This window comes from Haliotis rufescens, unplaced genomic scaffold (assembly GCF_023055435.1).
Source record: "Haliotis rufescens isolate VD_foot unplaced genomic scaffold, xgHalRufe1.0.p SCAF_20, whole genome shotgun sequence".
NCBI lineage: Eukaryota > Metazoa > Mollusca > Gastropoda > Lepetellida > Haliotidae > Haliotis > Haliotis rufescens.
Window position 1 is genome coordinate 5,990,572 of NW_025963891.1, and position 15,613 is coordinate 6,006,184.

Consider the following 15,613-nt stretch of genomic DNA (forward strand, 5'->3'; position numbering starts at 1 on the left):
GGTTACCTTGTCCCCCACCCCTGCTTACCTTGTCCCACCCCTGCTTACCCTGTACCCCCAGTCCTGCTTATCTCGTCCCCACCCCCTACTTACCCTGTATGCCCCAGCCCTGCTTACCTTGTCCCTACCCTGCTTACCTTGTCCCCCACCCCTGCTTACCTTGTCCCCCACCCCTGCTTACCTTGTCCCCTCCCCCCTGCTTACCCTGTATGCCCCAGCCCTGCTTACCTTGTCCCCTCCCCCCTGCTTACCCTGTATGCCCCAGCTCTGCTTACCTTGTCCCCTCCCCCCTGCTTACCCTGTATGCCCCAGCCCTGCTTACCTTGTCCCCTCCCCCCTGCTTACCCTGTATGCCCCAGCCCAGCTTACCTTGTCCCCCAACCTTGCTTTCCTTGCCACTCACTACTGCTTTCTTTGTCCCCCACCCTGCTTACCTTTCGCCCTCCTGCTTTCCTTGCCCCCACCATGCTTTCCTTGCCAACCACCCATGCTTACCTTGCCTCCCTTGTCTCCCTTTGGTCCTTGGTTTCCCTGCAACACACAGAAGCTCTCATAAAATCTCTGATTCTGAATGGCCAATCACATGTGAAACATCATGAAATAAATTCTCTTGTCACAAGTTTTTGTTCCTATGTAGTGATGTTCTGGTACAGTCACATTCTGGTACAGTGATGTTCTGGTACAGTCACATTCTGGTACAGTGACGTTCTGGTACAGTGACGTTATGGTACAGTGATGTTCTGGTACAGAGATGTTCTGGTACAGTGACGTTCTGGTACAGTGACATTCTGGTACAGTGATGTTCTGGTACAGTCACATTCTGGTACAGTGACGTTTTGGTACAGAGATGTTCTGGTACAGTGACGTTCTGGTACAGTGACGTTCTGGTACAGTGATGTTCTGGTACAGTGACGTTCTGGTACAGTGACGTTCTGGTACAGTGATGTTCTGGTACAGTGACATTCTGGTACAGTGACGTTCTGGTACAGTGACGTTCTGGTACAGTGATGTTCTGGTACAGTCACATTCTGGTACAGTGACGTTCTGGTACAGAGATGTTCTGGTACAGTGACGTTCTGGTACAGTGACGTTCTGGTACAGTGATGTTCTGGTACAGTGACGTTCTGGTACAGAGATGTTCTGGTACAGTCACGTTCTGGGACAGTGACTTCTGGTACAGAGATGTTCTGGTACAGTCACGTTCTGGGACAGTGACGTTCTGGTACAGTGACATTCTGGTACAGTAACATTCCGGTACAGTCACGTTCTGGTACAGTCACGTTCTGGTACAGTCACGTTCTGGTACAGTGATGTTCTGGTACAGCGATGTTAACCCTTCTGTTTCATTATTACCTATGATCTTTAATGCAGACTAACTCTTGTGAATATAGTTGTGCACAACAAGAATGTATGATCAAGTGCTCACGTACCGATTCCCCACTCTTCCCGGGTGGGCCGATGGGACCCTACAACAAACACAACACACTTCATCACTGGAATCCTTTGAGACATGCTCCCTGTGTAACATAGGATGGTCTGCATATACATAAACATATACTTATATCTGAGCTTGGGTACTTTCTGTATCATGCTTGGCAACAGTATCACACAATTACAAGTAGAATATGCTTACAATGTCATTAAGGCATGCTCAACAATGTTATTCTTATAACAATCTTGGTGAAATCTCCGATCTATGATTCCTTACAAGATATTTATTATATTGCATGATCAAACAGATATGACGAGTTTCAAGATGACGAGCATCCTCTGTGACTCTGTCACCGTGGCACGCCCCATACATCACGGTTGTTGACAGCTGGCGTGTGCCTCCACAACACCCAGCGAGAGGGAGGGGCACCTGTTCAAGATGGCCGCCGTGTAAGGCAGGTGTGTGGGGAGGTGATGGAGATGCCAGATTTACTCTGGTTCCAGCATGTCACGCTCCAGTCACCGCGCACCCTTTGCCCCCTGCCCTCACTCGCACCATCGGCGGTGCCGCACTCAACATCACCTGCCTCTACACCAGGGACATGATGTTCGTTCCTCACCCCCCACCACATTAAAACAACCGTGTTTCTAATTTCACCTTGGTAGTTTGATGAAAATTATAATTAATTTGAAATATATGACATGCATAATTGCTGACAACAGAACAAGTGTATGATTAAGACAACATATATAAGCAATGGTCAGCAAACTTCTATAACATCAACCAAATGATGGTCAGAGTTGACACTGGTTAATCAATACATAGCATGTTAATCTTTTTAATACTTAGAACCATTATGTACAGTATACATACTGGATGTGCACCAGATTAACACAGTGAAGCTCCAAGGCCCTGTCTTTAAGGTGTCCAAAGGCTCTCTCAAACAGGGACAATTTTGAGGGGGTCTGCCTCAACAAATGTTCAAGTTGCCTTCATAAACTGATATCAATAGAGAACCCCAGGTTTGAAATTTAATACATTTGAGAGAATTGACAGAATTATAGAATTCACAAAATATGTCATTCACCAGGAACAGAACTTCAGATTTATATTTTCAATGGGGTCAGTACCGGTATATATTCAATGAGGTCAGTATATTTTCAATGAGGTCAGTATATTTTCAATGAGGTCAGTATATATTCAATGGAGTCAGTATATTTTCAATGGAGTCAGTATATATTCAATGGAGTCAGTATATTTTCAATGGGGTCAGTATATTTTTAATGGAGTCAGTATATTTTCAATGAGGTCAGTATATTTTCGATGGAGTCAGTATATTTTCAATGAGGTCAGTATATTTTCAATGGAGTCAGTATTGCTGGAAACCTGGGTGCTTCACTGATGTAAGATTCTGTGTGTTTGTGAGATCTTCACGTATCAAAAAACAGTCACTCTAGCATCACAATAACATCATTGTGTAACAACTGCTGGATGAGGGGATGAGAAGCCAACCATGAGTTGACAGAGGATGGAGGATGGAGGATGTTTGTGGTATTGTGGAGCCTGAGCAAACATGAAGCCCTTAAAGGATAAATGAATGTTCACATATACATGATTAGAAGTGAAAATCTTGAACATGCAATAGTAAAGTGACAACATTGTTAACACAAGTAACTATGGTCAATCATGGTTACCAGGACAATAAGTCTACTGTCACCATGGTGATTCAAAGAACAGTCACCATGGTAACATGTATTGTCCTAATGGTAACTTATTGTCACTGTGTGAAACATATTCAGCCCCCAAGACTGCACACAGAGATATAGATATAGGTGATATAGCAACATGCACATGCATATTCTGTAGTGGTACCATGCACACCGGTGCCGAGAGTACAGCGCCTCCTGATGCCGATAAGGAGAAATATGCAGGAATGTAATCAAAGAAATGATGTAACATTCAGACATCTTACAATGTGTAACAGATACTCAGCTGAAATGTAATAAACAACTGTTACACATTCATTGAGAAGATAAACACAGAAATTAAGATGAAAGACGGTGCCCCATGAAGATGGGTGTGAGGTGAGAGGAGGAAGTGTTCAACCACACTACAATCAGGAAGCTGTGTGATGTGGGACATGACTGTCTAGTTGTGGCGGAGACGGAGATTGTGTTCCCGGACTTGAACCCTCATACATCCCATACCATGCTGTGAGTGGTTATATTCGCATACAACTACTGTTGGTTCTAGAGCTGCCAGACTGGGACGTCTTGCGTTGGTGGAGTATATATAGACGTGGATTACCTTCTGTGCCAGTGTTAGGCTACCAAGAACATGTATGTTGACTTGAATCATGCAGAGATAATGCTCCCCAATCTAGCCATACAGGATTATTAATTATAATTGTAGAGTTAAGGACTAGATATCTTTACAGTCTAGTCAACAACAATAATAAAACACTGAACTTTGCATATGCATTGGTTTGCTTAGACTACTTGAATTGACCTTGAGTCTGTATTTTAGGAGTAAAGAAATTGTTAATCAAATTTGTAATACATTTTCATCAATAATTGAAGATGAACCCCATTTTGTACTTTGATTGTATAGCATCCTGAACTATAATGGAAAATACATGGTTTAACAAATAAATGACTGGTTTCTTATGATATGTCTGTTCTCGTACACTGTGCTGCAAGTATGCTAAGAAAGTTAAAGGTAAACCTACTGAATAATGTACTGGTAGTTACGACCTTCTACATGTCCTTGACCTTCCTACTGAAGTCAGTACAATTTTGTATATGGACTTACGGCCTACACACTTATATAAAACATATACAGTTAAACCTTGTTAACCTGGACAAGCATACCTACTGAAGTCCCAAAGAAAGTTTACAACAACTGAGAGTGCCACACCCTCCCAGAAATGGTCCAGAAGGTGGTGTTTCCAGATTAACAGGGCCCGGACTAGCGAGGTTTCACTGTATATGGAATTGACGGGACTTAGTTGGAATACTTCCTTTGAGAGGTGGCTGCAGTTGGCAGATTTATTCTACGTTCTCCCCACATTTGACGGAGTTATCCCTAACGGGGGACCAAGTGTGGACAGCAGGACTGGAAGTGGACGTGGCTATGGGCAAGAAATCTTCATGATGCACAGAGATAGTGAGAGAAAAATCCTTCAGAGAAACAGAAACAATTGTCTAGGAATTACATGGGAAAACATTCCCAGATGAACTGATCACACACCGGAAAACCTGAGTATCCGCGCTGGCCTTTCTCTCCCTGAAACAAACCAAACAGCTGCTTGAACAGGCACCTGTATCATGGCGTAGTCTCTAAACACTCACTCCAACAGGGTGTGCACGGTGTCGGGGAAACACTGTACGTGATAGGTAATAGTTGCCTGGGAGAGGAGGCAATGGTGGTGTGCAGGTTGTACATGTTGTGTAAGTGGATGCAGACTGTATGATGACTGTAACAATGATGACTGGGATGCTATGTTGCTGTGTTGCTGATGTGGAAGTTTAAGCCACCTGTTGCACGGGATGATGGTAGAATGTGTAGTAACTCGCACCTGTTATTGAAGAAAAGTCAGCCATCTTAGAACAATGTTGTCCTAAATGGTTGCATGTCTGACTTTGTTATAACAATGTTGCACCTGATATAATGTCTAACTATTGTTATGACACTGTCTCACATGATGATATAACACCTAACTATCGTTATAACAATGTTGCACCTGATGGTATAATGTCTGACTATTGTTATAACAATATTGCACATGATCATACAATGTCTGACTATTGTTATGACACTGTCTCACATGATGATATAACATCTAACTCTTGGTATATAACACATTGCACCTGATGATATAATGTCTGACTATTGTTATATATAAAATACTAAACTCGTTCCCGTGTAATACCAATTTTATGAAACGAGTGAATAGTTCTGGTATCTGAAGAGCACTGTCTCAGATGATGATATAACATGTAACTATTGTTATAAGACTGTAGCAACTGATGATATAATGTCTGGCTATTGTTAAAACACTGTGGCACATGATGATATAATGTCTGACTATTGTTAAAACACTGTTGAACATGATATGTCTGACTATTGTTCTAACACTGTTGCACATAATGATACAATGTCTGACTATTGCTATAACATTGTTGCACATGATGATGCAATGTCTAACTATTGTTATAACACCATTGCACATAATGATACAATGTCTGACTATTGTTATAACACTGTTGCACATGATATGTCTAACTATTGTTGTAACACCATTGCACATAATGATACAATGTCTGACTATTGTTAAAACACTGTTGAACATGATATGTCTGACTATTGTTCTAACACCGTTGCACATAATGATACAATGTCTGACTATTGTTCTAACACTGTTGCACAATGGTTTGTACAAGGTGCAAGTGATGACATAACGTTTAGATCATTACAATACTGCCTAGTGGAACCATGTCTAACTATGATTGTAACTGTAACAATCTGGTCAGCTACAAATGATGAACTTGAAAACAGTTAAAACAGTTTCTAAAGATGATGGCAGTCCAACACATTATATACAAACAGTTTCTGATGATGATGGCAATCCAACTAGTTATATATATATATGTACAGTTTCTGATGATGACGGCAGTCCAACTAGTTGTATGTATATACAGTTTCTGATGATGGCAATCCAACTAGTTATACATATATACACAGTTTCTGATGATGATGGCAGTCCAACTAGTTTTTATATATATATATATATATATATATATATATATATATATATACAGTTTCTGATGATGAGTTTCAAGTGATGCTGATAGTGAGTCTAGATAGGGAAAGTTGTGGTTTCTGGTGATGCTGTCCAACTTATTACATAACTCAACAAATTCCTTGTAGCTGTGGGATACGCAGGTAGACGTCTGGCTGTTTGCTGGCCAGGGTTGGAAGTGTTAAGTGAAGCTTCATGTGTTTGGCAATCTCGGCCAGTTATGAATAATACACAGCATGTGGAATGTCATCTGCTGTAGTAAACTATTTAGAATGGATGCTTTTTTAGGAAGCAATTACAAATATTTATTCATAAAAAAGAATCACTCTTCCAGGTATGGTTTGCAGATGTGGAGGTAAAGTTTGGCAGTAATGAAATGAAAAACTATTCCAGCTCCATTGAGTCATTACAGTGATTTGCTTTCTGTTAGATGAGGATTAGCTAAAGCACATGTGGGGTATAACACGATATCGACTGCCTGGCAGGAATCTACTGCACACAGCAGCACCTCGTTCCTGCCTGATTTACAGTTTAATCACAAATGAAAACATGACAAGTTCTTACCAAAAAATGTGAGGAACGACTTAACTGATGCTGGAGAAACTGGTGAAGCTAAGAGACCTGGCAAAGGGCAATGGCTTCAGCGCCATGTTCGGTACATCTGGTGCCTAATGGCAGCGACATGGAGCGCTACTGGAATTCCTCATTAATACACAGCCTTATTTAGCCTACATTAAAGAAACTCTTTAACAGCTACTCATCGTTTTACTGACATAAACTATTTTACTGTCCCATTAACCAACGTTTTGTATCGTTAAAGCAAATTCATGGTGCTTTTCTAACGTGAATCGGCTTGTAGTTATAGTAAAAAGTATTTCATCCCGCTAATTGCTGGCCTACTGTGGTGTGGCATGTACACATTTATTGAAGTTGACGATATACAGTATACATACCCTTGACTTTAACACTTGTTATCAAACCCCTGGCAAGATCCACGCAAGTCTACACTTTCTACCCTCCGTGTTTATTGGCCTCTACACCGTTCTACAGCAGTGAATGTTTGTTTGTTGTTTAATGCCACGCTCAGCAATATTCTAGCTATATGACAGCTGCCCTAAATAATCGAATCCAAACCAGACAATCCAGCGATTGATATTGTGATGGCATGCAATGAACCAAGTCACCGTGCCTGATCAACTGATACATTAATTCGCTTGTGAACAGCATGTTGCAGGAACACTTCTAACCAATAATCCCCTAATGCTGAGTCTGTTCTACACTGTATCAATTAGTCTGTTCTACACTGTATCAGTGAGATTGTTCTATGCTGTATCAGTGTGTCTGTTCTACACTGTATCAGTGAGTCTGTTCTACACTGTATCAATGAGTCTGTTCTACACTGTATCAATGAGTCTGTTCTACACTAAATCAGTGAGTCTAATCTACACTGTATCAATGAGTCTGTTCTACACTGTATCAATGAGTCTGTTCTACACTGTATCAATGAGTCTGTTCTACACTATATCAGTGAGATTGTTCTATGCTATATCAGTGTGTCTGTTCTACACTGTATCAATGAGTCTGTTCTACACTATATCAGTGCGTCTGTTCTACGCTATGTCGTTCTACACTATATCAGTGAGATTGTTCTACGCTATATCAGTGAGTCTGTTCTACACTGTATCAATGAGTCTGTTCTACACTATATCAGTGGGTCTGTTCTACACTGTATCAATGAGTCTGTTCTACACTGTATCAATGAGTCTGTTCTACACTATATCAGTGGGTCTGTTCTACGCTATGTCGTTCTACACTATATCAGTGAGATTGTTCTATGCTATATCAGTGAGTCTGTTCTACACTATGTCAATGAGTTAAGTTCAATTGTTGCTTTGATCTTTGTCGGTGCTAATTACCTAGCTGGCTTCCATTTGTCCATTGCTATGTCCATTCTTTCACCTATCAGAGCTAATTACGCCCGGCCTCCCGTTGGCCTATTGTCCATTGCCTTACTATTGTAACTTAAGTACTGGCTTCCATACTATCAGCGCTAATTACTGTAAAGGGTTGGCTTCCATTGTCTATTGCTGATCACCTATCAGCGCCAGTCATCTGTTATCTTATTAATTTTGTTGTCCTAACATGTACATATATATGCTCTCTGACTCATGGCATTCATTCACCTGTGAAGGAGTAAGCATATACTCCGAAACATTATGTTCCTCATAATAAAAAAATTGACATCCATAAATTCTCTTTTTTTATCAATGAGTCTGTTCTACACTAAATCAGTGAGTCTGTTCTACACTGTATCAATGAGTCTGTTCTACACTGTATCAATGAGTCTGTTCTACACTAAATCAGTGAGTCTGTTCTACACTGTATCAATGAGTCTGTTCTACACTGTATCAATGAGTCTGTTCTACACTGTATCAATGAGTCTGTTCTACACTGTATCAATGAGTCTGTTCTACACTGTATCAATGAGTCTGTTCTACACTAAATCAGTGAGTCTGTTCTACAGTGTATCAATGAGTCTGTTGAGCCCTGCAATGGTACATCACTCTGTAACACCCTCCAGTGGTCTGGCTAAGTATGCCTGTACACAGGACTGAAATTGACACTACAATTTCAACATATGGCAGCCATCTTGGAATTCATCCAATAAAATTATTTTGATAATTTTATTTTAGAAATTCCTGCTGGAAACCATATGGCCTTTATCACAACATGTCAAAGTTTTTCACTACAATTTTATGAGCCTGAAATAATTCCCAATCACCGACATCATTCATAACACGCTCCAGCCACTGGGTGCTGAGGCAAAGCCTAACCATGTTGATGTCAGAATCTGGTCTGCATCTTCCTCAGTATGTGTTAAGCAGTGTATTTGAGAACAGCATCTTACTTTGTATTAAAAAAACCCGAACATTGGATATAAAATAAGGATTTCTCTGTTATAAAACTTATAACTTAAATAGAATAAATTCAATGAGTGTTACTCTAAAATGCTGTATTGTGAACAGCAAGATACAGACAATACCAGGATATCAATATGGTTGCTCTGTTACAAACTATACCAGCAATAGACATTATTGCCCTAATAGAGACAATACCAGCTATATATATAGTGTTTCCCTAATACAGACAATACCAGCTATAGACATGGTTGCCCTGTTACAGACAATACCAGCTATAGACATGGTTGCCCTGTTACAGACAATACCAGCTTTAGATAGGGTTGCCCTTATACAAACTATACCAGCTATAGACATGAATGCCCTAAAAGAGACAATACCAGCTATAAATAGGGTTGCCCTCATACTAACTATACCAGCTATAGACATGGTTGCCCTAATGCAGACAATACCAGTTATAAACATGGTTGCCCTAATACAGACAATACCAGCTATAGACATGGTTGCCCTAATACAGACAATACCAACTTTAGATAGAGTTGCCCTAATACAAACTATACCAGATATAGATATGGTTGCCCTAATACAGACAATACCAGCTTTAGATATGGTTGCCCTAATACAGACAATACCAGCTATAGATATGGTTGCCCTTTGACAGACAATACCAGCTTTAGATATGGTTGCCCTAATACAGACAATACCAGATATAGATATGGTTGCCCTTTGACAGACAATACCAGCTATAGATATGGTTGCCCTAATACAGACAATACCAACTTTATATAGGGTTGCCCTAATACAAACTATACCAGCTATAGACATGGTTGCCCTAATACAGACAATACCAGCTATAGATATGGTTGCCCTAATACAGACAATACCAGCTTTAGATATGGTTGCCCTAATACAGACACTACCAGCTATAGATATGGTTGCCCTAATACAGAAAATATAGATATGGTTGCCCTAATACTGACAATATAGATATGGTTGCCCTAATACAGACAATATCAGCAATAGATATTGTTGCTTTTTGACAGACAATACCAGCTTCAGATACGTTTGCCCTAATACAGACAATACCAGCTATAGATATGGTTGCCCTAATACAAACAATACCAGCTTCAGATACGTTTGCCCTAATACAGACAATACCAGCTTCAGATACGTTTGCCCTAATACAAACTATACCAGCTATAGACATGGTTGCCCTAATACAGACAATACCAGCTATAGATATGGTTGCCCTAATACAGACAATACCAGCTATAGATATGGTTGCCCTAATACAGACAATATAGATATGGAATCCCCTGTAGACTTTTCCCTCTGATTTCAAGAAATCATCATCATCCAGAGTAGCCAACATTCCGTTTCAGCGGCTCCCATGGCTCCTTGACTGTAGTATCAGTTGCTCTCTAAACATATTGATATCAAGGGCAGCAATTCTGTGGCTAATCATTGGAACTAAATATTTTGAGAGGATATTGCCTGTAGCAGCTGTTGTTTATTTGTTGGTTGTAACTAGATACAGGTTGTTTACCTGGGCTGTGGGAAGCTGGGAGGGGGAGGAGTGGGGGAAGCTGGGAGGGGGGTGGGCATAATGAGAGGATAGGCTTCACAGATCTTCCCCAAACTTGTGGCATAAGCATTACTTTACTGAAATGAGGAACATTTGATTAATATTTCTTAGCTTAGTCAGTAACTAGAAAGGGCATATGGCCGACTGGCAGATGTTATTATGCCTGACCATCAGAACACTGGAGGACATGGAAGGCAATCTCACACTGTTGGAACTTCTAAACACCAACATCTACCAAGGTAAATACAAATTCACTTATTGTTTCTGTTCCATATGCCAAGATGTATGAGGTCAAAATACAAATCTATTCTATAAAGAAAACAATCAACTGGCCTGAACTGAAGATTGTGCACAAATCCATATCTTTTCGAGAGAAATATCTTGTAATTCATACGTAGATTCAAGAGCTGGAGTCCCCAAACAGCAAACAGGGACAGGGTTGAGGTCAGACAAGAGACAGGGTTGAGGTCAGACAGAAAGTACTGGAGTACCTTGAGGTCAGACAGAAAGTACTGGAGTCCCCTTCAGCAACACGGGACAGGCTTGAGGTCAGACAGAAAGTACTGGAGTCCCCTTCAGCAACAAGGGACAGGGTTGAGGTCAGACAGAAAGTACTGGAGTCCCCTTCAGCAACAAGGGACAGGGTTGAGGTCAGACAGAAAGTACTGGAGTTCCTTACAGCAACAAGAGACAGGGTTGGGGTCAGACAAGGGACAGGATTGAGGTCAGACAGAAAGTACTGGAGTCTCCCTACGGCAACAAGGGACAGGGTTGAGGTCAAACAGAAAGTACTGGAGTCCCCCTACAGCAACAAGGGACAGGATTGAGGTCAGACAGAAAGTACTCGAGTCCCCCTACAGCAACAAGGGACAGGGTTGAGGTCAGACAGAAAGTACTGGAGTCCCCTTCAGCAACAAGGGACAGGGTTGAGGTCAAACAGAAAGTACTGGAGTCCCCCTACAGCAACAAGAGACAGGGTTGGGGTCAGACAAGGGACAGGATTGAGGTCAGACAGAAAGTACTGGAGTCCCCTACAGCAACAAGGGACAGGATTGAGGTCAGACAGAAAGTACTGGAGTCCCCCTACAGCAACAAGGGACAGGGTTGAGGTCAGACAGAAAGTACTGGAGTCCCCCTTCAGCAACAAGGGACAGGGTTGAGGTCGAACAGAAAGTACTGGAGTCCCCCTTCAGCAACAAGGGACAGGGTTGAGGTCAAACAGACAGTACTGGAGTCCCCCTACAGCAACAAGAGACAGGGTTGGGGTCAGACAAGGGACAGGGTTGAGGTGAAACAGAAAGTACTGGAGTCCCCCTACAGCAACAGGATACAGGGTTGGGGTCAGACAAGGGACAGGATTGAGGTCAGACAGAAAGTACTGGAGTCCCCTTCAGCAACAAGGGACAGGGTTGAGGTCAGACAGAAAGTACTGGAGTCCCCTAGAGCAACAAGGGACAGGGTTGAGGTCAGACAGAAAGTACTGGAGTCCCCCTACAGCAACAGGATACAGGGTTGGGGTCAGACAAGGGACAGGGTTGAGGTCAGACAGAAAGTACTGGAGTCCCCTACAGCAACAAGGGACAGGGTTGAGGTCAGACAGAAAGTACTAGAGGATCCTACAGCAACAAGAGACAGGGTTGAGGTCAGACAGAAAGTACTGGAGTCCCCCTATAGCAACAGGATACAGGGTTGGGGTCAGACAAGGGACAGGGTTGAGGTCAGACAGAAAGTACTGGAGTCCCCTACAGCAACAAGAGACAGGGTTGGGGTCAGACAAGGGACAGGGTTGAGGTCAGACAGAAAGTACTGGAGTCCCATAGAGCAACAAGGGACAGGGTTGAGGTCAGACAGAAAGTACTAGAGGTCCCTACAGCAACAAGAGACAGGGTTGAGGTCAGACAGAAAGTACTGGAGTCCCCCTATAGCAACAGGATACAGGGTTGGGGTCAGACAAGGGACAGGGTTGAGGTCAGACAGAAAGTACTGGAGTCCCCTACAGCAACAAGAGACAGGGTTGGGGTCAGACAAGGGACAGGACTGAGGTCAGACAGAAAGTACTGGAGTCCCCTTCAGCAACAAGGGACAGGGTTGAGGTCAGACAGAAAGTACTGGAGTCCCCCTCCAGCAACAAGGGACATCATTTACACCACTGTCATCATCTACACTAATGTTATCGTTCACCCTAGTGTTATCGTTTATCCTGAGATCATTGTTTATCCTCAGGCTGTCATGGTTATAAGAAACAGCAAGGCATCAATACAGACATGGTAACTGTGTTAATCAATGTGTGGAGGGGAATAATCAGGGCAATGGTACGGAAACAAAGCTGGAGTGATACAATGTGTCATGTAAACTCCATTTCATACAAGACTTACCCTTGGTCCAGAACACCCTGGCACTCCCCTGGAGCCCTGAAGATGTCCAATCACAAGAAACACATACAACAGACATGGCGTACACCCATACCACTCCCAACACTCGGATTTTAATTTAACTTTAGTATTAAACTTAGTTACTGAACAAGCCATCGATTACAGCAGAAGTTAAGACAAAAGATCAGCGTTTTACACATCAATGCCTATTTAAGATGATAACACCGACTCATGTGCCTTGTTCACTTAAAGCTGTCTTAGGAAGCAAGTGATATTGATGGTCTTGGCTTTATGTTTAGGTCTGTATACATTGGTATGCCTGCAGAATGCATAGACCAAATATTACATGCAGAAGAAATAGGGGACATGATGGGTGTGGCTGTTGAACCCAGAGACAGAGGCTATTGGCTGGGGGAGGGGATTATAGAGACCATATAAGGACAAGTATCAGATACTCAGTTGTATGCAATGTCAGAAACACTGTTGTACACAATGTTGTCATGTTTAAGACAGATACACTGTTGTACACAATGTTGTCATGTTTAAGTTGGATACACTGTTGTACACAATGTTGTCATGTTTAAGTTGGATACACTGTTGTACACAAAGTTATCATGTTTAAGACAGATACACTGTTGTACACAATGTTGTCATGTTTAAGACAGATACACTGTTGTACACAATGTTGTCATGTTTAAGTTGGATACACTGTTGTACACAATGTTGTCATGTTTAAGTCGGATACACTGTTGTACACAATGTTGTGGTGATTGTGTGTTGTATATTGTGTTACAGTATGACTGTGTTGTATATTGTGTTACAGTATGACTGTGTGGTATATTGTATTAATGTATGACTGAGTTGTATATTGTGTTACAGTATGAATGTGTTGTATTGTATATTGTGTTAGTGTATGGTTGTGTTACTCTATGGCTGTGTTGTATATTGTGTTAGTGTATGACTGTGTTGTATATTGTGTTAGTGTATGGCTGTGTTGTATATTGTATCACTGTATGACTGTGATGTATATTGTGTTACTCTATGGCTGTGTTGTATATTGTGTTAGTGTATGACTGTGTTGTATATTGTGTTACTCTATGGCTGTGTTGTAAATTGTATCACTGTATGACTGTGATGTATATTGTGTTACTCTATGGCTGTGTAGTATATTGTGTTAGTGTATCTGTGAGTTGTATATTGTGTTACATAGTTCTATACAGGGCAGAAATGGCCACTTTTTTGTTCCACAATGTTAGTAATTAAGTGTTATCCCATCCACCTCATATTAAAACAGGTCAAAATGTTATATACCCATCCACTGCTGTATTGTAGAATATACACAGACATATATAGGCCTTGTTTATAAGTTTAGTGCAGAAAGACAGAATCTCAGATAGAGATAAATGTTTATAGCAGAAATAATACCGGAAAACCATTTTCTCCTTTGGAACCCTGAAACGTAAATCATAAACATGTGTAGAGTATCAAGACAGCCTCTATAAATATATTTAATCTTTCTGTATGAAAGATGTCTGACAGTGACTTCTGTCATCTGTATGTCTGTGGGCTTTCAGTGTGAGGAGACGACGTCAGCATCCCGCCATGGCCATCTCCTCATCCTGAGCAGATACAGGATGTGCAGAGATGCTATGGCAGCTGAACAAGTCAGACAAAAACACTCCTTTGCTGTAAAGTATATTTTTTTATATGAATACCGTATTGGATGTATTTAGTGTGCTGCCCCTACACAGGCATCACCAGGATGTCAATAGTTACATAGCCAATTACCTCTTCCGGTACAGTGGAGGTGGGTCTGTCGCATCTGTCTCAGACAGATTCATCAGCGGAGCTTGAACACTGTACTTTACAGGCATATTGCGTAGGTCAGTCTAAATGTGGCTTCGATCGGATATTAATCTTTGTTATTGCCCTATCACAGGTACGGTGTGAAAAATAAACAAAGGATTGGAAGCCTCCACCATCAGATGCTGCTGCCAAGGGAGACAACTCTACACAGCTGGCGGCAATGGAAGAACTGGTTTATATAAGTCTTTACCGAGGGGATGAAAGGGTAACGTGATGATACGCTTTTATCCGAACTTTCACCTTCATATCTTGTGGAAGTATTTTCTCCAATCAGTTTCATAACATTAAAATACATCACAAACAGTTAGCACCAATTGGTCAAGACTGCACACCTGAACACTTGCAGCCCATCATAACAATGGCCCGTGGGTGTCTGTTATGATCTTACTTCCGGCATAAACATTATGCCGCGGCGAGTCTGTTGTCATCTTCTCACAACATAAACAACACAACACAGGCCCACGGGAGCCTGTTGTGATCTTCTGACAGTGATAGCCCAAACCACAGACAACACAAACCACAACGTGAGCTCTCTCTGTCAGCCTCCCACTGCCACTAGCATCTACAGGAGTGGCCACATTCTCAAGGACACATGCTTCTTAGGCCAGAATAAAGTCATTATTGAATTATTCATTTTTT

General features: G+C 41.6%; 1 protein-coding gene across 18 annotated transcripts in view; it reads right to left on the bottom strand.

Moving 5' to 3' along the window:
- The window catches only part of LOC124150427 (collagen alpha-1(I) chain-like), a 145,458-nt gene that overhangs the window by 62,104 nt on the left and 67,741 nt on the right, over positions 1 to 15,613 (bottom strand). For 17 of the 18 annotated variants that reach the window (XM_046522451.2, XM_048400785.1, XM_048400782.1 and 14 more), the window contains exons 4-6: positions 14,534 to 14,560; positions 1,431 to 1,466; positions 496 to 531 (exon numbers count right to left, since the gene is read on the bottom strand). In XM_046522451.2, coding sequence (XP_046378407.1) covers positions 496 to 531; positions 1,431 to 1,466; positions 14,534 to 14,560 — 99 coding nt within the window. The remainder of the gene's footprint in view (positions 1 to 495; positions 532 to 1,430; positions 1,467 to 14,533; positions 14,561 to 15,613) is intronic. The other variant, XM_048400779.1, reaches the window with a different exon arrangement.